This window comes from Amblyomma maculatum, chromosome 4 (genome assembly GCF_055883805.1).
Source record: "Amblyomma maculatum isolate TAMU_Amacu chromosome 4, ASM5588380v1, whole genome shotgun sequence".
NCBI lineage: Eukaryota > Metazoa > Arthropoda > Arachnida > Ixodida > Ixodidae > Amblyomma > Amblyomma maculatum.
In genome coordinates, this window is record NC_139347.1 from 168445440 (window position 1) to 168470850 (window position 25411).

At 49.4% G+C, this 25411-nt stretch overlaps 1 protein-coding gene across 1 annotated transcript; it reads right to left on the reverse strand.

Annotated features, from left to right (window-relative positions):
- Window positions 1-20167: 20167 nt before the first annotated feature.
- LOC146193459 (uncharacterized) lies at window positions 20168-24009 on the reverse strand. The gene is made up of 2 exons (XM_084600556.1): window positions 23046-24009; window positions 20168-20179 (listed from the first exon to the last, which is right to left on the reverse strand). The coding sequence occupies exons 1-2, from the start codon at window positions 23952-23954 to the stop codon at window positions 20168-20170; spliced, it is 921 nt and encodes a 306-aa protein (XP_084456682.1). The 5' UTR covers window positions 23955-24009.
- Between the last annotated feature and the right edge of the window lie 1402 nt (window positions 24010-25411).

Consider the following 25411-nt stretch of genomic DNA (forward strand, 5'->3'; position numbering starts at 1 on the left):
TGCTCCACCCCGGCCGAAATTCAAAATTTCAGGTATTCGCACACCCTCTACAATAAACTAAATACAAAGGCAAAATGGAATGGGCAAGTCAGACATTTGAGCTAATCGGTCATTCATGATTTTGTTGAGGTGCAGCAATGCAGCAGACTGAGGATGAAGACGAATATAGCTAGCAGACAAATTCACCTGTTGCTTCCTTTTTTGTGCATTTTAATTCCGATATGAGCCCGGGTAAGGCAAGATGATGAGGCCACTGCAGGGGTGATTGAGGAGGATAGGGAAGTGTGCGTGCTTTGCCATAGCAGCCTCTGTGAACGCTTGGTTATTCTGCAACATCTTTTTAATGACACCTACACTTTGGATGGCTGGAAGTTGTATTGAGCCAGGCCTTTACCGGGCAATTATAAAAGGCGGCGATAGGGTCGTTGACTAAATGAGTTTTAGAGATCCGTCGCTGAGCATTGGCATTAGTATTGCAGGGGCAGTGGCCTTCTTTTCATATTGTATTTGGTCAGTAATGCACTGACGTGTTTTAAGGCTACATGTGGAGAGGACAACAAATATTATATATATTGATTATAAAATATGGACTTTGTAAGAGAGTACAACCTCACAGCAGAGGTGGCTGCTGTTGTGAGATGAAGTGGTTTTTATGTGTGCTTCGTGTTCCTAGGTTAAGTCCTACAAGGTTATGTACACGTCATATAGAGCCAGTGATAGTAGCAGTGTTATCTTTCTGCTTGGATGGGGCCCACATGGTGAGTAAGCGGGATGATGCATAGGAAAGGCGATGTAGTTTCTACTCTGTTCATATCACACCCTCATGTGCCTTCTTGTTGCAGGGCGTGATATTGTGCTCTAATATGCAACTGCTTGCCCATGCTCTCACAGTGCTGATGGCATCTCTGCAATTTCTCGTTGTATGATCTCAGATTTTACTTCCATGCGGTATGCAGCTGCATGCAGCTTGGGGCGCAAAGTGAATAAAGGGTCGTTTCAAATGATATCCGTTACGTACTTGAAGAAGAGGGCTTTGTCGGGCTGGTTGGTTCATGTTGAGCGAAAAGAAGAAACAGCTCAAACAGACGGGACGTGTAGAAAGGCGATACAGACACATGAGCTGACTAACAACCAAATGGTTTATTGCGACACAAGGAGCACTATAAAGCAGAGAGCCAAAGCACATAAGAAGAATCAGTTGCGACACAATCATGGTCCTGAGATACACACAGCAACTATCAAAACCGTCCCGGATTGAGATAGGAAAGCTCTTGTTGGAATAGAGCAACGAACGGTTGGCTGACACATGTGTCACCAAATTCGTGACTATGAAAAGCCTCAGATATGAGACGTGAGATCAGATCTTTATATTTGGCGATGATAGTGGTCTGGTTTAAAAAAGCCTCAGGGCCCTTACAATCGGTGGGATGGATGACTATGTTATTTCGGCGTGACTGGTTTTCTGTCTTTGTCGTGTTCTCTATCATTCTATCAGTCTATCATTAACGCACAGTGCAGTTTCCCCGATGTAGAATTGGCCGCATGAGAGCGGAATCATGTAAATACCACAACGACAGTTCACAAATTTCTTTCGATGTTTCTTTTCATATTCCTTCTTTTTAATTTCTTGATTGACTTTCTTGCACGACCCTCCTAACTTATTTCTGGAGGACAAAAGAAGCTTCACGCCGGCTTTGCTGACAATTTCGCTTTTCTACACGTCCCGTCTGTTTGAGCTGTTTCTTCCTTTCGTTCTGCCTACTTGAGTGTGTAGTAAAAAGACGACTAAAAAGGAGCTGAAGGGTAGGACGCTGTAAATGGACACGTGTGTTCGCAAATGTAACATTGATGCTGTATTACACACCATAATATGTATTAGAGATCCGAAGCCTGTGGGATGTCAACTGTTCTGAGGTGTTTCAGAAGCCTTGCTCTAGTCATAATGTTTAAATCTACTGTATAGCGTAGGGGAGCTTTTCGTAAATTTATGCCCGGTTTTGCTTGTCTCTTTCAAGGTCCTGTTTGCAACGGAGACATTTTCCGTGGGCATAAACATGCCTACCCACACTGTTGTCTTTGGCATTTTGATTAAGCGTGATGGTGAATGCAAGGAGGCACTGCTGCCTGCTGAACACATACAGATGGCTGGCAGGTGAGCGGTTGCGAGAATGATTTTGTGAGAGTGCACTTGCCGCGAGAGGCGGTGACTTCAGTGTGTGTATATATTTAGCGTACGTAATTTGTTTTTTACTGTAGTGGGGATACGCAAAGCATCACGGCTGTCTCATCCCGCGGTCTTCACCACGATGGCGTTGGGCCAGCACTGCAGCTATCAGCAGGCGTCTGTTCGAACTTCAGTGGAAGCTGAGGGATCAAAATGAACCAAGATGGGGGGAGACGTCAGTAAGCTTATAACTGTTGAAAACGCACCTTGCTGGTGAGGCCCCACGTGATATCGGCGTCGGTAGCAAGTAGATCGGCGAGAGGGTGAGCGATATGGGCAAATTCTTTGATAAAGGGGCGAAAGTGAGCGCAGAGGCCGACAAAGCTGCGTACATCTTTTGAACGCTGGATACGCGGAAAGTCTTTGACGGCTTGAATTTTAGCCGGATCAGGTAGTACTCCAGAGGCGTCAACCATGTGTTCAAGAATATTGAGTTGGCAGCGACAAAGTCTGCATTTCGATGAATTGAGCTTGAGGCCGGCTGTACGTACGGCACACATTGAAATACTGGTGAGGCGTTCAAGGTGCGAAGAAAAGGTCGGCGAGAAAAGGTCGGCGAGAAAACGACGACGTCGTCAGGTAGTACAGGCAGTTTGTCCATTTACACCCGCGAAGAACGGAGTACATCATTCGTTCAAATACAGTGCCTAGTATATTCTAGGCACTATAGTTCAAAAGCCTCCGGAGCATTGCAGAGACCAAGCGGCATGACTTCAAAGTGGTACAAGCCGTCTGGTGTGGCACAGGCTGTTTTTGAATCGAAAAGCTTCACTAGGAAAGTCCACACCGGGTCTGGCGTGCGTATAATTTTAGCCACAGCTGCGCATGCGCGAACTCGCAGAGTGACGTCACTAGGAGAGGCGCAGCTGTTTGAAACGAAAAGCTTCACTACGAGGGTCAGAGCCGAGCTTCGCGTATGCCGTGGCGTCATAGCCAAGGCCAAATGCGCAGCCTCCTCAACAAGCTCTGCCGGCGCTTCCTAGCAACGCTTAAGAGGTGTGCGACTCCTCCGCATGAAAAAAAATTAGTCTCCATTCGGGATTCCAACCTCGATCTTTTGTATCCCCAGCCGAGCGCTTTACCGCTGTGCCACGCCGCGGTTTATTTTTCTTCTTTTTTCAGCATGGTATCTGTCACGCGCATGGATCCCACGCGTGACAAATACTGCGATTGGCGCGCAGTTTGAATGTAGCGAAGACTAATATAGTTAGGTCACTCAATTAGGGTGACGTCAAGGATGTGACGTCATCCATCTGCCGCCTGTTATGAGGATCAAGCGGGAACGGGTGCGCTCCAACGCCGCCGGGCGGCGCTTCTTGCCTTCCGCGAGTGACAAATGCTGCGCCTTTTCTTTCCTGTAAACGAATTATAAAACGCCGGCGAACGTAGACGCGCTCGACATGGAAGCCAAGGAGAGTTTAGCTGCTGACAAACGGCGCAGAAGAGTTGAGAAATGAGCTTCTTCTGATCCCGAGATACTCACTGCTTTTCGCTACGTATATCCAGGCATAGCAGAGCTAAGCCATGTTTAGTTTGTTCACGGTCCCGCTCGTCAACAGCGATCTGCTAATACCAGGCCGTAAATCGATGGAAGAAAAGTATTTAGCTTCGTGGCGGCAATCTAGGGCACCGATTCTTAGAAGAGGGTACACGCTTTTTTTAGGGATGCTGTGGAGATGGCAATAATCGACACAGAAGCGCCAGCTGCCTTCTTTCTTTGTAACCAAAAGGACTGGGGACGTCAAAAGGCTCGTCGAGGGTTCGACGATGTCTTGAGCGAGCATCTTGTCAACCTTTTGGATTACCTGGCGTTCAGCAGCGGTGATAAACACGGCGATCAATGTGATCTGCGTCGCTGGTGTGTATACGATCCTACACAAGAGCGGTTCGAGTCAATGGGTGCTGATCAGAATCAAAATGTCTCTGACAGAAGCCAGCAGACGGCAGAGTGCGTGAGCTTGTTGAGGAGAAAGATCCGTAGCGATCATTTTGGCGTAGTCTTGGTGACTGGAAACCAGATAAAGAGCAGTCAGAGGAGGGCGGTAAACCGGTGGTCACAACAGAGATACGCATTCATTTATAGAACAGATAGTGACGAGCGAGATGCCTTGCGGGAGGGGAGGGATTTGCGATGCAAAGTTAAGAACAGGGAGTCATGTTTGGTTCGCAGTCATAGTGACGACGGTATGAGCAAGGGCAACGCTTCGTATGAGGGGTGCATCAATTGTTGAGGTGGTAACATATTATCAATCGGGAATAGCGGGTACAGAGCAGAATGTGACGTAATTTGCAGCTTCAGGTGGCAGGCGGACAGAGTCGACACTACAAAGACGGTGCGCAATAGGAGAGTGTGGGTCGAAAGGAAAGGGAGCGTTAAGTTCAACGATGCTTGGAAGCACAGTTTATAATGGCTGTATGGTCAGAAAGTCGAGCTCAAGAACGACGTCGTGGCAGTGCTGTATTACTGTGAACAAGATGGTAGTATGAAGGCCAGTTTTATAAGCGGGCAGAGCACAAGCCAACGACCTTTGACGTTGCTCCATCTGCGACACGCACAACGTGTATAGCGGCAGGTGTCAGCACTTTTCGCAAGAGACAGCGTAGTTCAGGGCTCATTACAGAACCTTGTGTACAGATATAAATCAGGGCTTGAACGGTTCTTCCATCAACGAGCCCAGTTAGCAGTTTACAACACGCACGAAGAGCAAAATGAGGATGTGTCTGTGATTGTGGTCCCTACTGCAGCATGACCTCTAGACGCTGCACCACATAGTTTTCCGTCGCGAAGGGGCCATATGGACTTGGAGATTAAAAGTGACGGCGTTGGAGCGAACGGGACTGAGCCTTCACGTAACAATATGTTGTGAATTTCTGACTTAAATAGAATTAAATGTGTTGTCTTCGCGTGCTGCAGTTATGTTGCATTCTATTGTATTGTGTATGTACCCGATACGGCAAGGTCCTCGCTGGCGTTCCGAAATCCTCCTCGCACACCCGACGATCAGGGTAAAAAGGAGTGCGGTTAGAAAAGAAATAAAGATAGTAAAAAGGCAGGGATGGGGGCAGGGGAGGTGGCGGCGCGCTCCTAGTGAAAGGACAGACTTAGTGCGGTTAAGACGTCACCCCCCCCCTTCCACCACCCCCATCACCCGATACTATCCCTTTGGCTATGGGTCCAAAACAGTCGTGCATATACTACTGCAGTAAAATTATTTTTCTAAACAAAAAGAAAAAGAAAGCAGTTCCTTTCTCGTCAGGTTTCGAATTGGAGGAGGCGCGCGCCTGACCGAATGCGTAAGCTCTTCAGCATCGACTTTTAAATTCTCCCTTCAAAAACAGTAGCTGTTCTTTTTTCACTTAAGAGAGGCCTACTATACCTAAATGAAGCTGAACTGCAGTAAAAAATGAGCATACATTTTTAGGTACGTAACTTTTGATAAAAAATTAACATTCCTGCCTCACATAACTATCCTTAAAAAGAAAGCTTCTAAGTCCCTCAACCTACTCAAAGTTCTCTCAAAGAAGCACTGGGGATCCAATCGAACATGCCTTTTACTCATTTACCGCTCTGTTGTGCGCTCCAGTTTAGATTATGGTTGTATTGTGTATGGCTCTGCGAGGTCATCATATTTAAAGCGATTAGACCCAATACATAACCTCGACTTAGGTCTTTCTAGTGGTGCATACAGAACATCATCATCATCATCAGCCTGACTATACCCACCGCAGGGCGAAGGCCTCTCCCATATTTCTCCACTTAACCTGGTTCCGTGCTAGCTGCATCCACTTGACCCCTGCGAACGTCTTAACCTCATCAGCCCACCTAACTTTCTGCCGCCCCCTGCTACGCTTTCCTTCCCTTGGAATCCAGTTTGTTACCCTAAGCGACCATCGGTTATCCTCTCTTCGCACTACGTGTCCTGTCCATGCCCATTTCGTCTTAAACAGAACATCCCCCATTAAAAGCATCTCTGTAGAAACAAATGAACCACCCCTTGCCGACAGGAGGAGTATGCTTGCATGTGCATACATACTCAGGATAAAATCTTTACCAAAATATCTCTGTTTCCCATTAGTTACAAAGTGCTCTTCCAGAACACTGTTCATAAACAAACCCAATTCTATCAGGCCTTTACTACTCCGCTTCGAAGAAATATGCCAAGATCTAGGAATACTGGATACACTTCCAATTGTAGCCCAGAGACAGTATCCATTTCCGCCCTGGTACAGCGCCTTCCCTCTACATGTGACCTCACACTGACAGCCTTCCGAAAAAATCAAACAGCACACGAACATATATTACAAGAATACCTAGCACTACGAGAGAAGTATATGAACTTCACCGAATGTTTTACAGATGGATCAAAAATAGCAAATTATGTGGTATGTGCTGTTGTGCAAGGCAACAGAGAAAAAGTAGTAAGGCTACCTAACTAGTGCCTCAATATTTACTGCAGAATGTTACGCTGTCTATGTAGCTGTAAATAAAATTATGCAACAGAACTCTGAAAAGAGCATATCTATACCGATTCTTTAAGTGTGCTTACGGCATTACATTCTAAAAATGCAGTTGAGCCTATAGTCGGGAACATCATTCGCGGCATAGAAAAAATCACAACGCAATACCAAACCATAATATTTTGCTGGGTTCCTAGCCATGCCGGGATAGATGGTAACGAACTAGCCGACTTATGTGCTGCACCAAGCTCGAAATAAGGAAATACAGTCCAGCCCACTTATAACGAACTTGATCGTTACGCGGCATTAGTTCGTTGTATCCAAAGTTCGTAGTTAGTGGACCGCCTATAATATGGGCAAAAAGAGCAAGCGAGACGGAAGTTAACTTTATTTTTGAAAAAAAGTCCGTCATGCATGTCTGCTTCTTTCATCACTGCCGTTACTAATTTTTCCAGCGCGGTAATATGTTCATCGCCAAGGCGCACGAGTTCCTTAAGCGACGCGATGTAACCGATCGCGGTTGAAGCGTTCACAGCAACCGGCAGCAGAGCAGCGTCCTCGTCCTCGTCGGTCTCTGGGCAGTCAGGAAGGGCTCGCACTTCACGCACAATAGCTTCATCAGTGCATGGCTCCGCAATGTCGGCGTCATCATCAGCAGAAACGAAATCGTCCCAGGCAACGTCAGGTCCGGCCAGCTGCGTGTCAACGACGCGTGCCACAAGTCCTCGTGCGACCGGCCTTCCGGCGGGTGATCTATGGAGTCCTCGGTGCCTGGGCCCACAAAACCCGCCTTGCGAAAGCAATTTGCTATGCACTCAGCGGTGAGTTCCATCCACGCCGCTTTCAACATCTCCACGGCGGCAAGCAAACTGATGCGAACTGGCATGGCAGCATCAATCGCGATCAACAAGCGTTGGATGACGCGCCGCCGGTAGCACACCTTGAACGCATGAATGATGCCCATATCCAGCGGCTGAATTTTGCAGGTTGCATTGGGAAGCAAGAAGAGCACTGTCACCGCACTCAAGGAAGGCTGCACAAGGTGCGCCGCACAGTTATCCAGCACGAGCAGGACCTTCTGTTTTTTCGTGCCATGTCGCGGTCGAACTCGACAGGCCACTCGGCAAATAAGTCACGACTCATCCAGGCTTTTGTATCGTTCCTGTAGCGTACGGGCACATAGCTTCCAAAGCATCGCGGCTTACGTGACTTGCCAATGACAAAAGGCAGCCGCCGGTCACCGCCATCCATATTGACACACAGAAGAATGGTTATGCGCAACTTGCTGTTCTTCCCTCCTGCGCACTTGTCGCCTTTCAAGGCATGCGTTTTAGATGGCAACATCTGATAAAACAACGCAGTCTCGTCGGCATTGTAGACGTCCTGTGGAGCATAGCTCGTGATTGTTAGGAGGTTGTCGGAAAGCCACGCATCGACGTCTTCGTTGTTCACAGACGCGGCCTCGCCGACGACCACCTTGAAAACAATTCCGTGGAGCCATCCATCCATCCTCCTCCAATTCGGTGGAGTAATCCATTGCCTGGGCTGAAATCGGGAAAGTCCAAAAGGAAGGCGAAGTCTTTAGCCTTGGACAGCATAAGCGGTCCACTGATTGGAACGTTGCGAGACCGGGCGTCAGCGAACCACTTCAGCAGTGCGTCCTCAACGTCCGCGTAGGTCGCCTTCCGAAGGCGCTTTCTAGTCGTCGGGTCGGCATTCACGGTAGCACCAAGAATCTTTTCCTTGCCCTTAGCAATGGTTGAAATGGTCGATTTTGACAGTCCGTACTTCTTGACCAGTTAGCAGTTTTTTTAACCTTGAGCAAGTTCGTTAACAATGGCCATCTTCGTTGCGATGTCGACAGCTTTCCTTTTAGCACCCGAAGAGGTCGGCGTACAGTCCTCCATCGCACCAGGCGCAAGTCAAGCCCTTGGGCTCGCGCGTTGAGGCAGCCTTCAACTGCCCGATCTGGGAAAGGCACGGATGTGGCAACGATATCAACGCAGTGCCATCGCACAGAAAGAATCGACGGCGCAATGCCCTCAACGCGGGGTGGCAACGGAGCAACAAATGGAAAACCAGTTTGAGCCGGTAGAGCAGGCGCCTGACTTTCCGGATTGGCCGACGCAGATCACGTGGATGCATCACAGCGACGCAGGCGGCGCCACTTTCTCTTTCGTCACCGCGCGCGCGCGCGCTTTTTCGTTTTCATTTTTCAACGCGCGCTTTTTCTTTATTTACTTTATTTTACCCGCAAAGGAGCGCCGGGGGAAGCTTTGTGCGCTCTGTGTTCGCATCGTGCCAGGGGAACACAAAGTGCGCAAAATTCGCCTGGCGCGGGTTCGCTGTCGAGCGAAACCGCGCCAAACACCGCCGGCTCGGTCAACTACGGAGGCCCGACAGCTTCGCGTTCGCTCTAACCGAGTGTTGAGGCCACAACAGTTCGTTCTATGTGAGACTCTGTGCCATTGCCCCGATATATATTTTGACGGTAGCACCGCCCTCGTTCGTACTAAGCGAGCGTTCGTTATATCTGCGGCTGTTATCAGTGGGCTGGACTGTAAAGAAAATACCAATCCCCTACAAGGATTGTATAAGGTTAGTACAAATAAGCCTGATAGATAAATGGCAGAAAAAATGGAATAATGAAGAGCAAAATAAGCTACACACAATAAAACCCCATAGTAGGAGAATGGAAACCATGTACACAGAAGGAACGCTTCAGTGAGGTGGTTTTGTGCCGGTCTTCGAATTGGACATACACACTTGACACACAATTTCTTACTGAGAAATGTGGAGGTGAGTTCACCGTGAACCACATTTTGATCTCGTGCTCAGAACTTGACTGGTTAAGGAAAAAATATTTTACTCCATTCTATAATTAACGCATCCCATTCCACCCCTGTTGTTGAAATTTCATGTGTGTTTAGTTTTCTTAAAGAGTTAGGGATTCTAAATCAGCTGTAATTTTCTAAACACTTTTCATTTTCACTCATAAAGAAGCTCAGCAACCTAGTGTTTGGTGCATGATGGCTTAGTTGCCTATGTGCCAAAAAACAGAACACAACAACAACAAGTAAAGCCGAGCCCAATAATCGGGCAGAGTTAAATCTCGCCAGTATTTTCTCTTCCCTTCTAATAAATGGTCTCCATTACACTACTACCTCGCACGGAACAACAAAAATACTTTCACAGCATTTTTTTTATATCATTGCCTACTGGGTTCCTTCCAATATATATCATAAAAAGCATTTCCTTTCAATGCTAAAGCATTTCTTGTGTCATTCGTGCGTCATAAGTGTGTGTCAACAAACCGTATCCTCTTTAATCATCAACATGAAAAGTCGTTTCCACGCCGCTGCTTGAACCATCATATATATACGTGTCCCAGCCGAGCACACCGACCACTACATCACTCGATCTCCATCTGAGCACATCTATAAATGGCCTTGTCCTGTGTAACGACGCTGGAAGTGATTGAGCAAAACGGCAGCAAAATAATGAAAATATAAATGTTCTAAAATAGCACATAAAAATAAACAGTAAAGGATCAGCATGAAAAATATAAACACTAACACATTGAGGAAATAAAATATTACCGGAAGTCTTTTGTGCAAGAGAAGCTGCAACGCCGCGGCTTTCGTATTTTTCCAGAGCAGCTTTTGCACTGCTGAAAACGTTTTTCCCTGCAATTCATTGCTAAACCACACAAGTGAGAAGCAGAGAAGAATGACAAGGGTTCTTGTTAAGCCCGCCTTTAAATTCAATGCGCAGTTAATACGACATCATTCATTCATTTCATTATAATTTGGTAAAGTGTTGTCTCGTTCTAATCTCTACAATGCCAGAACAGATAATTTCAGGAATGATTTGTATCGTGTATGTTGCCATTCTAGATTATTTCACCATAGGAATCGCGAGTCTCATTTTTATTCTTTCCGTATAGGAAAATCGTTTCATTTATTCCTTGCTTGTCAAACAGCCGAATAAGAAACTTCGGTCTTCCTCTGAAGGAAATTGAAGCTTAAAGCTTTCGACGGCATGCTCTTTTTTTTTCCTTCTTGATCTACAAGCGTTTAACAAGATTACACAGCAGATTGAAATTCAAATTTTATTTTCCTCCCGCAGTTTCGTGCCACTGTAAGATGCACGTCGCTGCGATCAAGCCCTCCCATGCGAACTCCCAGATCGTCCGTGCGCAGAATGCGCGTCTGTTTGGCGGCTTCGGGAACGGCGAATGTCGTCTAGAAGACAGCGTCGAACATCGATGGACTGAGAACACACCTGGGGTTCGCCGAAGAGGATTCCTGCTGGGAATTCAGTTGTTATTAACGTAATCGACTAGTAAATTAATGCGTACGATTCGAAAGACACGTGTCCATTCTTTTCCTTGCCATTCTAGCTTGAGTCTGAGTACAGGTCTTGATGCCCTCAATATATATATATATATATATATATATATATATATATGGTTGGCACGTGTTCTGGGGGAAGCATATGTCCGTCTGCCCAAGGTGCAAGGAGAGAGGCGACACTGCAAATATGCTTTAACTGCTCCTACCGCCAACATACCATACTGGCTAAGGACTTTGTAAATTTGGCCACTTGTGATTCCTTAACGTGCACTACATCTCACAGCACCTGGGCGCCACAACGGTCCCCTTCCCTCGAAACACAGCCCGTGGTGCTTGGGTTCAATGCCAGGCGTCTTAACACTGCGGCACAGTGGCGAAACAAGTGAAGGCAAATATGCTTAGAGGAAGGGAAAGGCACTGTCTAAGCAATACGCGATACTTCTTGGCCAACAACTGAATCGCGTCATAAGGGGGAAGGTGGACGTTTGAAGATTAGCTGACAACACGCAGCGCTCAGACGCATTTTGCGTCCTGCCTGCATCAAAACCTGTCCGCTTAGGTCGTGCGTGCACCCGGATGCCCCGTTGAGTTGCCGAGCATCGTAATCCGGCCCACTCACCAAGTTACCGCGGCGGGCTCTAAAAGCACGCTTGAGTGAGCTTTTGGACGACAGTCTCTATATGCCCATCAGTGAGCATCCGTCTGTCCGCTGAAAGTGCGACACTCAACCTGTCACCCTAATGACTGGAGGTTCAAGAAGAAAAAAAATAATCCTTCACCGGAAAAGGAACTCCTACCTCCATGTTCACCAGCGGATGCGTTAACCAACGGAGCCATGCCGGACTTTTTTACACAGAACAGAATCTTATTTACTTCCCAGCAATAGCTAGTGATTTCCCTTTTGATGATAGTTTTATGCTTTACGTATTGTTAGAGTGTGACTTCTGCGCCAAGCTGTAACGTGAATGCAAGTATTATATCGCTGCACAAAAAGATTACACAATCATGTGCAATATATTTCTGAACACGATGGCCTGTCAAAGGTAAGCCTTCAGAGAAACAAAAAGCATGGCTAAGTGGCTTCTAGTCTCCCGCACGTAGGATATCATCAATGTTAAAGTCATGCCACTGAATTAGGCCGCACATTTCATAGGCCGCATCTCCATAGTACGACCCCCCTCCTTTTCGAAATCCTCATCAGGGTAATCATTCGTCAAGTTTTCTCCATAAATGTCGCTGTCATCATCCTGCGTTTCATATCCAAAGTCAGACTGAGACACCTACAGTCTCCGAAGCAAATTCGTCTGAGGGTTCTATTTTGATCAGGCATGCTTGTTCCCACTAATCTTCAGTATTATAGGCGACTACGTCGTAAAGACGGAGCCGGCTGTTAGTCGAAGTCGATTCTCCATTTACGTTACTGACGGCAATTTTTTCAGTCGGGAGCTTTTCGACTATAGGCCGGCGCTTTTGAACAGTCCCCGACCTGTTTCTTTGTAGCCGAACGATACTCATATCAAAGTTTAGACTGCGCATTCACACAACGCAGCTTAGGGTTTTGTTTCAAGCGCTGGCCACATTTGTTCGACGGATAACCTCTGCTGCTACAGATGAGACCGGCTTTTGAAGCTTCCGACGGAGTTAGCAGTGTGCTTTGTTATGGCTCCAGCGACCCTCTGATACCCGTTGCCCGTGCGGGCAATTTTTGATGCAAGCACAATGACATCTGTTGCAATCTCCCCAGCCTTTCCATTGGTTCTGTCAGCTGTTGTCATGACTATTTCTTCAGGAACAGAGCAGCCGTGGCGCATCTATTTCTCGAAACTGAATGCTTCAAATTTCTCGCTCGACTAGTGTTTGCTCCTATCCTTGACTAGTATGCTATCGCCACAGTGCCTGAATGCGTTAAGCTGCCCAAAGGACAAAGGATATGGGAAGCATCGTGACAGTCGCACCTCGAGATCACGAGCGTGCACCTTTGTGCATGCGCCACGCGCAGATTATGGGCCTTGGGATGAAGAAAACCTAAAAAACTCTTGCGCGTTTCCTCCGCTTCAGTCGCTTCCGGCTGCAAGGCGTGACAGACACATGCGCGAAGGCGCGCCAAACAACGCCACGCCACAGGAGCGTTGGTGCACCGTCCCACCTGATACTGGTCGGAGAAAGTGTGACAGCTGTAATTGTAACTATATATATATATATATATATATATATATATATATATATATATATATATATATATATATATATATATATATATATATATATTGTAATAGGGCGTTTATTGACGCTCAGATGGAGAGCTGTGAGGAGGGGACCTTGCAACGGCGAGCCCAGCGTACTTCTTTTTTGTCTTCGTTGCACAACGCACTGGTGCATGTCGATGGCTGAAGTGCTGACTATCACAGTACATTTTCCCCCCGGGTAAAAAAAAGGAGCCATCCTGGCGACTTATGGCGCGGAAAGCACAGCGGGGTCATAGAATGGCTTCAATCGGTTCACGTGAACTGTTTCACGACCACGGCGACGCGAGTCCGCAAAGGGCGTGACAGGCTCAACTACGTAGTTGACTGCAGATGTTTGCTGGAGGACCCTATATGGCCCGTGGTAGCGACCAAGAAATTTCTTTGAAAGGCCAGGGATTGTGGAGGGCACCCAGAGCCGCACCAGAGAGTTCGGCAGATATGACGAAGCTTCGCCGGTATCACGGAGGTATTTTTGTTGCCACTGATTTTCTGTTGTGAGAGAGCGGGCGAGCTGACGGCATTCTTCTGCGTATGTGACGGCATCGGATAGCGGGGAAGATTCGGAAACGTCAGGGCGGTAGGGAAAAAGTGTGTCCATGGTACAGGGTGGCTCGCGCCCGTAAAGGAGAAAGAATGGAGAGAATCCAGTAGTGGTCTGTGCCGCGGTGTTATATGCGTAAGTAACAAACGGTAGAACTTGGTCCCAATTGGAATGGTCGGTGTTCACGTACATAGCCAGCATGTCACCGAGAGTGCGGTTGAAACGTTCTGTCAGTCCATTCGTCTGAGGGTGGTACGAGGTAGCGGTGCGGTGTATGATGCGGCATTCTTTCAGGAGAGCCTCAAGAGCGTCTGATAAGAAAACGCGTCCGCGGTCACTGAGCAGTTCGCGAGGGGCACCATGGCGAAGAACCAGGTTTTTCAGAATAAAGGCAGCCACGTCGCGTGCGGAAGCAGAGGGCAGTGATGATGTCTCAGTGTAGCGGGTCAGATGATCCACTGCCACGATAATCCAGCGGTTGCCAGCTGAAGTTGTAGGAAGGGGACCGTATAGATCTATGCCGACACGATCAAACGGACGGGCAGGACAGGGCAACGGCTGCAATGGAGCAGGAGACTTGAGAGGAGTTTTTCGGCGTTGGCAAGACTGGCAAGAGCGGACAAAATGGCGGACAAAGCGGTACATTCCACGCCAGAAGAAGCGTAGACGCAAGCACGTGTAGGTTTTCAACACTCCGCCGGGGGCGCACTGGGGATCAGTATGGAAAGCAGCACAAATTTCGGCGCGGAGATGACGGGGGATGACTAAAAGCCACTTCCTTCCGTCGTGAAGATAATTGCGGCGATAGAGCAGCCCGTCACGAATTGAAAAATGGTGAGCTTGGCGGGCAAGCGCCCTAGACAAACGACCTGGAGAGTGACTTGAAAGAAAGTCCAGAAGTGTAGATATCCACGGGTCGCGCCGCTGTTCTGTGGCCATGTCAATAGTGGCAAGCGAAGACAAGTCGTAGGCGCAGATCTCATCAGACAACGAAGAGGGAGGCAGCGGTGAGCGCGAAAGAGCGTCCGCGTCAGTATGCTTGAGGCCTGAGCGATATATGACACGAATGTCATACTCTTGGAGGCGAAGAGCCCAGCGAGCAAGGCGGCCGGACGGGTCCTTGAGGGACGCCAGCCAGCACAGAGCGTGATGATCAGTGACCACATAAAATGGTCGGCCATAGACATACGGACGGAATTTGCCGATGGCCCAAATAATGGCCAAGCATTCTCTTTCCGTAACAGAATAATTTGACTCTGCCTTGGTCAAGGTGCGGCTTGCGTACGCCACCACATAGTCTCGGATACCAGGTTTGCGTTAAGTGAGAACGGCGCCTATCCCAATACCGCTAGCGTCAGTGTGAATCTCAGTTGGCGCATTCGGGTCGAAGTGGCGGAGGATGGGAGGCGAGACCAAAAGACGGCATAAGGTGTTGAAGGCGTCATCACAAGCAGGTGTCCATGCGGAGAGGTCGGAGCTGCCGGAGAGGAGCTGGATGAGAGGAGCAATAATAGAGGCGAAATTTAAGATGAAGCGGCGAAAGTAGGAGCACAGGCCGATGAAACTTCGTAGCTGCTTCAGTGATTTTGGGCGTGGGAATTCGGCAACTGCACGAAGTTTGGCGGGATCGGGAAGCATGCCATCCTTAGAAACGACATGACCTAGAATAGTTAGTCGGCGAGCAGCAAAGCGGCACTTCTTCAGATTCAGTTGGAGGCCGGCGGTAGCGAGACAAGTGAGAACGTCCTTCAGTCGGAGCAGGTGGGATTGAAAATCGGTAGAAAAGACTACGATATCATCGAGATAGCAAAGACAGGTTCGCCACTTGAATCCACGAAGCACAGTGTCCATGAGGCGTTCAAATGTGGCCGGGGCGTTGCAAAGCCCAAAGGGCAGGACGTTGAATTCATATAATCCATCTGGTGTGATGAAGGCAGTTTTAGAGCGGTCAGCGTCATCCATTGGCACCTGCCAGTAGCCAGATCGTAAATCCAACGAGGAGAAAAACTCGGTGCCCTGCAAGCAGTCCAGTGCGTCATCGATGCGTGGCAGAGGATAGACGTCCTTGCGCGTGATCTTGTTGAGCCGGCGGTAGTCGACACAAAACCGGAAGGAGCCATCTTTCTTAGGTACCAACACAACTGGAGACGCCCAGGGACTGTGGGATGGCCGAATGACACCACGACGGAGCATGTCGTCCACATGATCAGCAATTACTTGGCGCTCCGAAGCCGATACACGATAGGGGCGCTGGCGCAAAGGTGCGGTTTTGCCGGTGTCGATGGTGTGCTCTACGACAGACGTGCGGCCCAAGTCAGTTTGAGGAAGGTCGAATGAAGAAGCGAAGTTCTGCAAGAGGGCGACAAGTTGATCACGTTGCGCAAGTGGAAGATCAGCATCAATAGCATGTTGGAAAACGTCGGAGGGCGTCGAAGCGGTCGCAACATCGTAAGAGCACAGACTAACGTCGAAGGAGGGGGTTGAGTCAGCAAGAGTGGTGGTATGACCGGGATCAAGCTCTTCAAGACGTCCAATGCATTCGCCACGGAGCAGGACTGCTGGGCAAGAAAATGGGTCCGAGGCGTAAAGTGCACTCTTGCCGTCTTGAATTTCGAGAACTGCGAACGGAAAATGGAGGCAGGGATGACGGGTGGCGGCTTCGGAAGGTGTAAAAATCGCAGTCAAAGGAGTTACCCACTCACAAGACAGTGGTACGAGGGCAGCAGAGAACGGAGGAATGTCGGTGTCATGGGCGACGAGAAGTTTTGCAGTGCGGGGAGGGGTATCACAGAAGGGGGCATCACAGAGTGGGGCGAAGGCAATTTGCGCACGAGCACAGTCAATAACGGCTTGATGAGTCGATAGAAAATCGTATCCGAGGATGATATCATGCGAGCAGTTCGGCAGAACAATAAACTCGATGGGGTACAAGACGTCTTGAATGAGCACACGGGCTGTGCAAGATGCGGAGGGGTGAATGTGCTGTGATGAGGCGGTGCGGAGCGAAAAGTCGGAAATCGGAGTGGTCACTTTGCGAATTCGACGGCAGAGCGTTTCACTGATGACGGAGACGGCTGCACCGGTATCGACGAGAGCGAGAACTGTGGCACCTTCTACAGAAACTTTGATAACATTAGCGGGACGACACGGAGGACTTGAGGAATTCGAAACAAGCGCAGTTCTTGCCCCCGGAACTGCGACTGTTAGTTTCCCTCAACGGTGTTGTTAGAACATCGCAGCATTGGAGAAAGCGATCGGCGCCGAGGAGAATGTGATCGACGAGTGGCATAGGTTTGGCGATCTTGTGAGACAAATTGAGAACCGGGCGGAATCATTTGCGAGCGTGAGTCGGTATCGTACGGGTAAAGTCGAATGTCAGGCTGTGAAGGTTGGAGGCGCTGGCGACAAAGGCGTGCAACATGGCCCGGCCGACCGCAGGCATAGCAAATCGGAAGGTTGTCCGTGGTACGCCAAGGTTTCATAGGATGTGGGCGGAACCTTGAGGGTGGGGCTTGGAACGAAGGCTCAGCATGCGGCGGTGAACGGTAGGCAGGGACCTGCACATAGGAGCCAGACGTGGGCGAAGGTGGTGGCCTAGCCGTTACTTGGGCATACGTGAGAGGTGCCGTCACAGGCGGCAGCACGGGGTTGGACGGCAAGACATCAGCGACGTGTTCTTGCACGACACGGTGTATAGTAGGGGCCAAAGATGGAGCCAGTTCAGGAACGAGGCGGCCCGAGTCTTGAAAATGGGGAAGGAGTGAGATTTGACGTGCGACCTCTTCACGAATAAAATCTTTTATCTGTTGATTCAGCGGGCTCCCTTCAGAAGTTGGCGAACCACCCAGGGCTAATGCGGATACGCCTTCGTCGCACACACTGGAGCGGCGCCTAGAAGCGCGCCGCTTGCGGAGCTCGTCGTAGCTCTGGCAAAGCTTCACGAGTTCACTAACGCTGGTGGGATCTTTCGCTACCAGCATCTGGAAGGCGTCCTCAGAAATACCCTCGAGGATGTAGCGGATTGTGTTCGCTTCCGGCATGGCCGGGTCGACTCGTTTGCAGAGATCAACGATGTCTTCTATGTAGCTGGTAAATGTCTCATCAGCGCGCTGAACACGATCGTGCAAACGTTGTTCGGCACGAAGCTTACGCACTGCCGGGTGGCCGAACACTTCCGCGAAATTCTTTTTAAATGTCGACCAAGATGACAGGTCAGCCTCATGGTTGCGAAACCAGAGGTTCGCCACGTCCGTCAGATAGAATATGACGTTACTGAGCTTGTATGAATCATCCCACTTGTTGCAGCTGCTTACTCTTTCATACGATGACAGCCAGTCGTCGACATCTTGGTCGGCCGTGCCACTGAAGAGGCAAGGGTCACGCTGGCGCACGATGCCAGAACACATGATCGTGGGTGGAACGGCCGGCAGCGTAGAAGTGGACTCGTCTTGCATGGCGGTTGTAGAGGGTAGTGTACGGCTTCGCAGTTCCAGTTTGGATGGGATCGTTTCCGGCACCTCCGCCAATTGTAATAGGGCGTTTATTGACGCTCAGATGGAGAGCTGTGAGGAGGGGACCTTGCAACGGCGAGCCCAGCGTACTTCTTTTTTGTCTTCGTTGCACAACGCACTGGTGCATGTCGATGGCTGAAGTGCTGACTATCACAATACAATATATATATATATATATATATATATATATATATATATATATATATATATATATATATATATATATATACACACAGAGCGATCCGTGACTTTAACCTGGTGCGCTAACGAACAAATGGTGAGCTTCTTCCTCAACCCCTATCCTAGAGAGCCTCTTTTTCACACTTCCTTGTCCTCTTCTGCACGCATGCCTGATATTCCCCCTTCGCAGACGAAGCCCCTGGGCTGTCAGTCAGTCTCGAGAGTGGCCGCGCTTCATTCTTGCGACATGGACTACTTGTGTTTTCCGAGAGGGGCGGCCTTAGGAACATTTGCGAGACACGACGTAATTCAACTCACTGATGCGTGTGAGCACAATAAATGGGCCTGTGTAGTGCGACAACAGCTTCTGGGACAAACCACGCTTGCGGAGAGGTGTCCAGAGCCACACGAAGTCGCCAGGAAGGTAGGAGACATCCTGATGCCGATGATTGTAGCGCTTCTTAGAGCGGTCCTGCGAGGCAAGTGCGTAATCGGCCGACCCGACGAGCCTCTTCAGCGCGGCAGAGGGTGCTCGAAACAGAAAGCTCGGTGTCGAGAGAGAACGGCAAAATGGTGTCGTGAGAACGTCGAGGCGGACGGGCGTATAGGAGGAAAAATGGACTATAAGCAGTTGTCTCATGCTTCGAGGTGTTATAGGCGTAAGAAATGAGTGGAAGTACTTCATTCCAGTTCTTGTGCTGCGAGTCAACATACATCGCAAGCATGCTTGTCAGTGTCCGGTTTGTACCTTCAACGAGGCCGTTTGTCTAGGGGTGGCACGGTGTAGAGTGGCGCAACTGGCAAGTACAATAGCGCAGCAGCTGTTCCACAACATCAGCCGTAAACTGGCGGCCTCGATCACTGATAATGACACACGAGGAAGCCCATGACGGAGGACGACAGCGTGAAGAAGAAATAAAGAGACGTCAGCGGCGGTGGCGGAAGGGACGGCGGCAGTTTCACAGCAACGCGTGAGATGATCAACGCACACGATGATCCAACGATTGCTTTTGGACAAGCGGGGAAACGGGCCTATGAGGTCAACACCCATTTGCTCATATGATGTCGTCGGTGGTGTCACCGGATGTAAGCGGCCCGGCGGAGAAGTCGTGGGGAGCTTGAACCGCTGGCACTGCACACAGGAGTTCACGTAACGCTGAGTCGTTCTGTTGTAGCCGCGGCGAGCGAAGCAGAGGCAGAGCGACTAAGCAACGTGTTTATTCGGCATGCTGGGCCGTACAGATTAAGAGACCCGCACGAGCGATCTGCGCGCTGACTTCTTAACAAGTGCCACGCTCCCCCTCTCGGCGTTGCCATTCACACACGTCATAGCATCACGTGACACTACATACCAATCGCGCACAATGCGATCACATGATACTTCATTCCCTTTCCCCCTAACTGTTTTACACCAGCTCTATGGGGTATAACGATCAGGAGGCTTCCGAGAACGAGCACTGCGCCGAAGAGGTGGCGTGTCGGGAGGTGGCGCATGCTCCCGGAGCGGTGGTGCAGGCAGCGTGGACCTTGCAGGCGAACTGGCGTTCTGTCCCCGCAACGTAGATGCTTGGGCAGGCTGTGGTGCTGAGGAATCCTGTGGCTCAAACGTATCTAAGGAAGGGGTCTTAGCAGACGACTCTTCCGGTACAGAATCAGGCATTGAACTAGGCACAGAAGGATACACAGTTGGCCCGGATTCCACACTTTGAAACGAACACGGACGTAGGTTGTCAGCATGCACAAACCTCTGTTCCTGCCCTATTCTAACATTGTAGGTGGATGCACTGCACCGCTGTTCTATAACGCCTCGCAACCACTTCGATTCCCCAGGACGTAGTCCTTGGGCGAGCACATGGTCGCCTTCCTCAAATGATCTCCATGACCGCCCTCTCTCGTTAGCCTTCTCTTTCGTCTGGTAGAACCTGTCGTCCATACGTTTTTCCAAGTTCGGTTGGAGAAAGGTCAGGCGTGTGCGCGGCTTCCATGACAGAAACAATTCCGCGGGTGTCAGCCCCGTGGTTGCGGTTGGTGTGTTTCGGTACGTGAACAGAAATTGGTCAACCCGATGTTGCAAGGTTTTCTTGATCCCTGTTCTTCTCTCGTCGAGAACCTGTCGCAAAAGGTCCCGCTTAATGGTCTGTACGTACCGCTCTGCGCTTCCATTTGATGCGGGATGGTACGGTGGCGTCCTGGTATGCCGCACCCCATTCCTGCGGAGAAAGTCTGCGAAATTCTTGGCACAGAACTGTGGACCATTGTCCGTAACTACTTCTTCTGGCAGGCCGTAGGAAGGACGCAAAGACACTCCGCAGCTTTTCAATGGTCTTCTCGGTAGAGGTGGATGGCATGACGAACACTTCTGTCCACTTGGAATGCACATCCACTAGGACTAGGAGCCACTGGTTATCGGTAAAAGCAAAGTCCAGATGGATTCTTTACCATCTGCGAGTTGGCCAACCCCAAGTTATCAGTGGAATACGTGGCGGAGCATTTTGTGTTAACTGACACGTGTCACAGCTTTTCACAATCTGCTCAATGTCCTCCGTGAGCTGAGGCCACCACACAAAGCTACGGGCGAGCATTTTCATGCGCGTCATCCCGGGGTGTCCTTCGTGCAAAAGATGCAACACCCGTTTGCGCAACCCACGAGGTATAATCACTCGATTTCTCCATGTAACACGCTGCTGATCTACAGATAGCTCATGTCGACGAATTAAATAAGGCATTAACTCATCATCTTTAACATGCGGCGGCCAACCACTCATAGTATAACACAGCACTTTCGACAATACTCTGTCAGTTCGAGTGCACTTCTGAATTTCAACAGCAGACAATGGCACTTCATCAACAACTGAAAAGAAATGTGCATAATCCGAGACATCATTGCGATTTGCAAGTGGTAACCTTGAAAAACCGTCAGCATTTCCAACCTCTCGACCTTTGCGGTAAACCCAACGATAATCGTACGCTGCAAGCAGTAAAGCCCAGCGCTGCATGCGGGCTGCTGTCATCACTGGTACGGGCTTACCATGAGCGAGCAAGCCTACCAATGGCTGATGGTCGGAGTAAATCTCAAAGCGATGCCCGAACAGATATTTGTGGAACTTTTCCAGCCCAAAAACAACAGCCAAGGCTTCTTTTTCGATGTGAGCATACCCCTGCTCTGCCTTACTTAACGTTCTGGAAGCATAGGCAATTGGCCTTTCGTCGCTTCCAATCTTATGAAAAAGAATGGCTCCTACGCCGTAAGCCGAAGCGTCGCACACTAGTCCTATCGGCTTTTTCTGGTCGTAGTATGTCAGCACATTGCTTTGTGTCAACCAGCTCTTACTTTCTTGAAACGCTTGCTCAGCTTCCTGTGACCACTGAAATCCCTTTTCTTTTTTAGAGCATTATACAGAGGCTTAAGCTTAGCTGACATGTTCAGTACAAACTTCCCGTAGAAGTTAATCAAGCCCAGGTAAGCTCGCAACTGTGCCGCATCTTTTGGACTTGGTGCCTCTTTTATCGCTTTCACCTTTTCATCTGATGGCCGAACGCCCTTGTCGTCCAGAATGTGGCCTAGGTAAGAGACAGATGTCTGAAAGAATTTACACTTTTCCTTTTGCAATCGCATGCCTCTTTCTAGAAAACGTGCCAACACCCTTTCCACTCGATGAAAACATTCGTCAAATGTTGAACCTGCGATAAGCACATCATCCAAGTAGCAGCTTACCCGCTCAAGCCCTTTTAACACGTCATCCATGAGAGACTGGAAAATAGCAGGTGCACTTGTGATGCCATAGGGCAAGCGCGTGTACTTGAAAAGCCCCAGGTGTGTATTGACAACCACCATTGATTGTGCCTCCGGATGCAGTTCCAGCTGTTGGTACGCTGTCGACAAATCAAGCACTGTGAAATACTTGCATCCTGACAACTTTGCAAACAAATCTTCCATCACGGGAAGTGGATAATGGTCAGTTCGCAGGCACGGATTCAATGTAACCTTGAAGTCCCCACACACTCTGACTTTGTTGTTCGCCTTAGCACAACAACTAGGGGCGTCGCCCAGTCGCTTTTCTGTACAGGGACTAACACTCCCCTGTTCACAAGAGACTGCAATTCAAGTGACACGGTTTCCCTCAAAGAAAATGGCACCTGTCGCGCTTTGCAAAATACGGGGTTGCTCCCCTCCTTCAAAACCAGCCTGACTGGACTACCTTTGATCAGCCCCAGAGCGGGCTCGAACACCTTTGCGTACTTCTCAAGTAGCGCCGCAATTTTGTCTAAACACACGCCATGCACACTTGACCAGTCTAGCTTAAGAGCCTCCAGCCAGTCACGCCCTAGCAACGCAATGTCGCTATTGTTGTCGGTTTTAACGACAATGAGCGGAAGTTGCTTGCACTGACCATTATGTTCGACTGGAACCGTCAACTTCCCTGTGACTGTTAGCGGCGACCCACCGTATGTCCTCAGCTTTATGTGGCAAGGCTCTTTAGGTAGACTGGGCCACAATTTCCTGTATAGCGTTTCTGGCATAATGGAAACAGACGCACCCGTGTCTATTTGCATGTTAACATCCTTCTTGGCTACCTTGAGACAAATTTCATAATGCCCTGGGCGTTCTGCACAAGAATAGACATTGTACAACAACACTTGGTCACAATCCGCGTCCTCCACAGCTACCGAATTAGCCGCGTCTCTAGACTTGAACTTGCACATTTTCGCCAAGTGTCCGTAACGCTTGCATGCATGACAACGATACTTGCGAAATTTGCAGTTCGATGCTTCGTGCGCTGAGCCACACCGAAAACAGACCGGCGATTCAGACACTCGGTCCCTTGCTAGTCCTGCACCGGTTGAACGCTGCTGCTGGCGTTTCCCACCGCCTGGCTTATGACGTACGGCGTCGACTGTACCTTGCGTCCCGGTCGGTTGAAATTCCCGACTTTCCTTCCGCGCTAGCTCGATGCTTTTCGCAACGTCGCAGGCGTCCGAAAACGTCAACTTGCTTCTCTTCAGCAACTCTGCTTGCGTTGCGCTGTCGCAGAGGCCCACTACAAAGCGGTCTCGAAGAGCCTCATCGAGGAATTCCCCGAATTCGCATGAAGCTGCCAAACGCCTCAACTCCACTGCATATGCTGCTATGGACTCTCCCTGATGCTGGTACCGCCGATTAAACTTGAATCGTTCTGCGATGACCATGGGCTTTGGGGTGAAATGACTTCCCAGCACTTCTACGAGTTCCGCATAAGTCTTGTCCTCTGGCGTTTTAGGCTCTAGCAAAGTCTTCAGCGTCTTGTAAGCCCTCTTGCCTATTGCCGTAATAAACATCGAGACCTTGAGGTCGTCGCTCACCTGGGAGGCCTTCAGGAAGTGCTCGAACCTTTCCACGTAGGACCCAAAATCCTCGTCTCCGTCCTCGACGAACTGGTCGAAACTTCCAAGCGTTGCCATCCCTGTGCCTCGCCCAAACGCTCTCCACGAACGCCGGTGCTTCCACGCACGCCGCGATGAGTTTCAGAATGAGTTTCAGTTTCAGATTAAACTTGAATCGTTCTGCGATGACCATGGGCTTTGGGGTGAAATGACTTCCCAGCACTTCTACGAGTTCCGCATAAGTCTTGTCCTCTGGCGTTTTAGGCTCTAGCAAAGTCTTCAGCGTCTTCAGTCTTCACTTAAGTCTTCAGTCACTACATACCAATCGCGCACAATGCGATCACATGATACTTCACGTTCGACGCATATTTGGCCAGTAGAAACGTTCCTTAATGCGGGTAAGAGTCCTGGCAAACCCCAAATGCCCAGCTGTAAAGTCACTGTGCATAGCATGTATAGCAGAGGAGTAGAGGATAGCCGGAACGACTAGCGGAAAGCGTGCACCGCCGAACGAGTACTTTTTCCGGTCGAGCGAACCATCGCGAATGCAGAGAGGGTTTTCAGATGCCGGATCACGAGCTTTTTCAAAAAGTGGTACCAAGCCTTGATCTTTTCGCTGTTCTCGCTGGAATGTGGCAAGATCCGGAAATTGGAAACGGCGGCAAGATAGTCATCAAAGGTATCACAGCAAAGGGCAGTAGCAAGAGGTAGCCGCGAGAGGCAGTCAGCGTTGGCATGTTGGCGACCACTTTTGTACGACACCAACCGCAGGGGTCACGCAGATTCACCAGCCAGCAAAGCGAATGATGATCAGTGATGACTGTAAAAGCAGGTCCATAAAGGTACGAGTGAAACCGTTGTACGCCGAAAACGACGGCAAGGCACTCTTGCTCCGTCACGGTATAATTCCGTTCAGACTTGCTGAGTGTGCGAGTGGCATAAGCGACAACGTGTTGATTCCCTCCATGCCGTTGTATGAGCACAGCACTTACGCCGATACCACTAGCGTCAGTGTAGAGTTCAGTGGGAGCTGTCTGGCTGAAATGACGTAGTATGGGCTGCGAGGTAAGAAGCTTGAGCTGGCGAAACGCAGAATCACATTCGGGACTCCATTTGAAAGGAATATCTTTCTGCAAGGGACATGTGAGCGGGTAGGCTACGTCAGCAAACTTGGGCATGAAGCGCCGAAAGTAAGAGCAAAGTCCCAAGAAGCTCCTAAGTTATTTCACAGACTTCGGCTCTTTGACGCAGCTGACAGCTTCAATATTTCGTGGGTCGGGCCTAACACCGTCTTTGTCAACCAGGTGCCTAAGCACAATGATATGGCGTTCACCGAAGCGGCACTTCTTAGAGTTCAGCACTAGACCGGCTTTCTTCATGCAGTTAAAGACAACAACTAAACGGCTGTTATGCTCGGCGAATGTCCTCCCAAAAATCACCACGTCATCTAGGTAACACATGCAAATTTTCCACTTCAGTAAACGCAAAAGGTGTACATAAATCTTTCAAAGGTAGCCGGAGCGTTGCAGAGCCCG

Bases quoted from the DNA above. Each gene is read 5' to 3' on its own strand.
- LOC146193459 (XM_084600556.1), bottom strand. From the start codon at position 23,954: ATGGCAACGCTTGGAAGTTTCGACCAGTTCGTCGAGGACGGAGACGAG.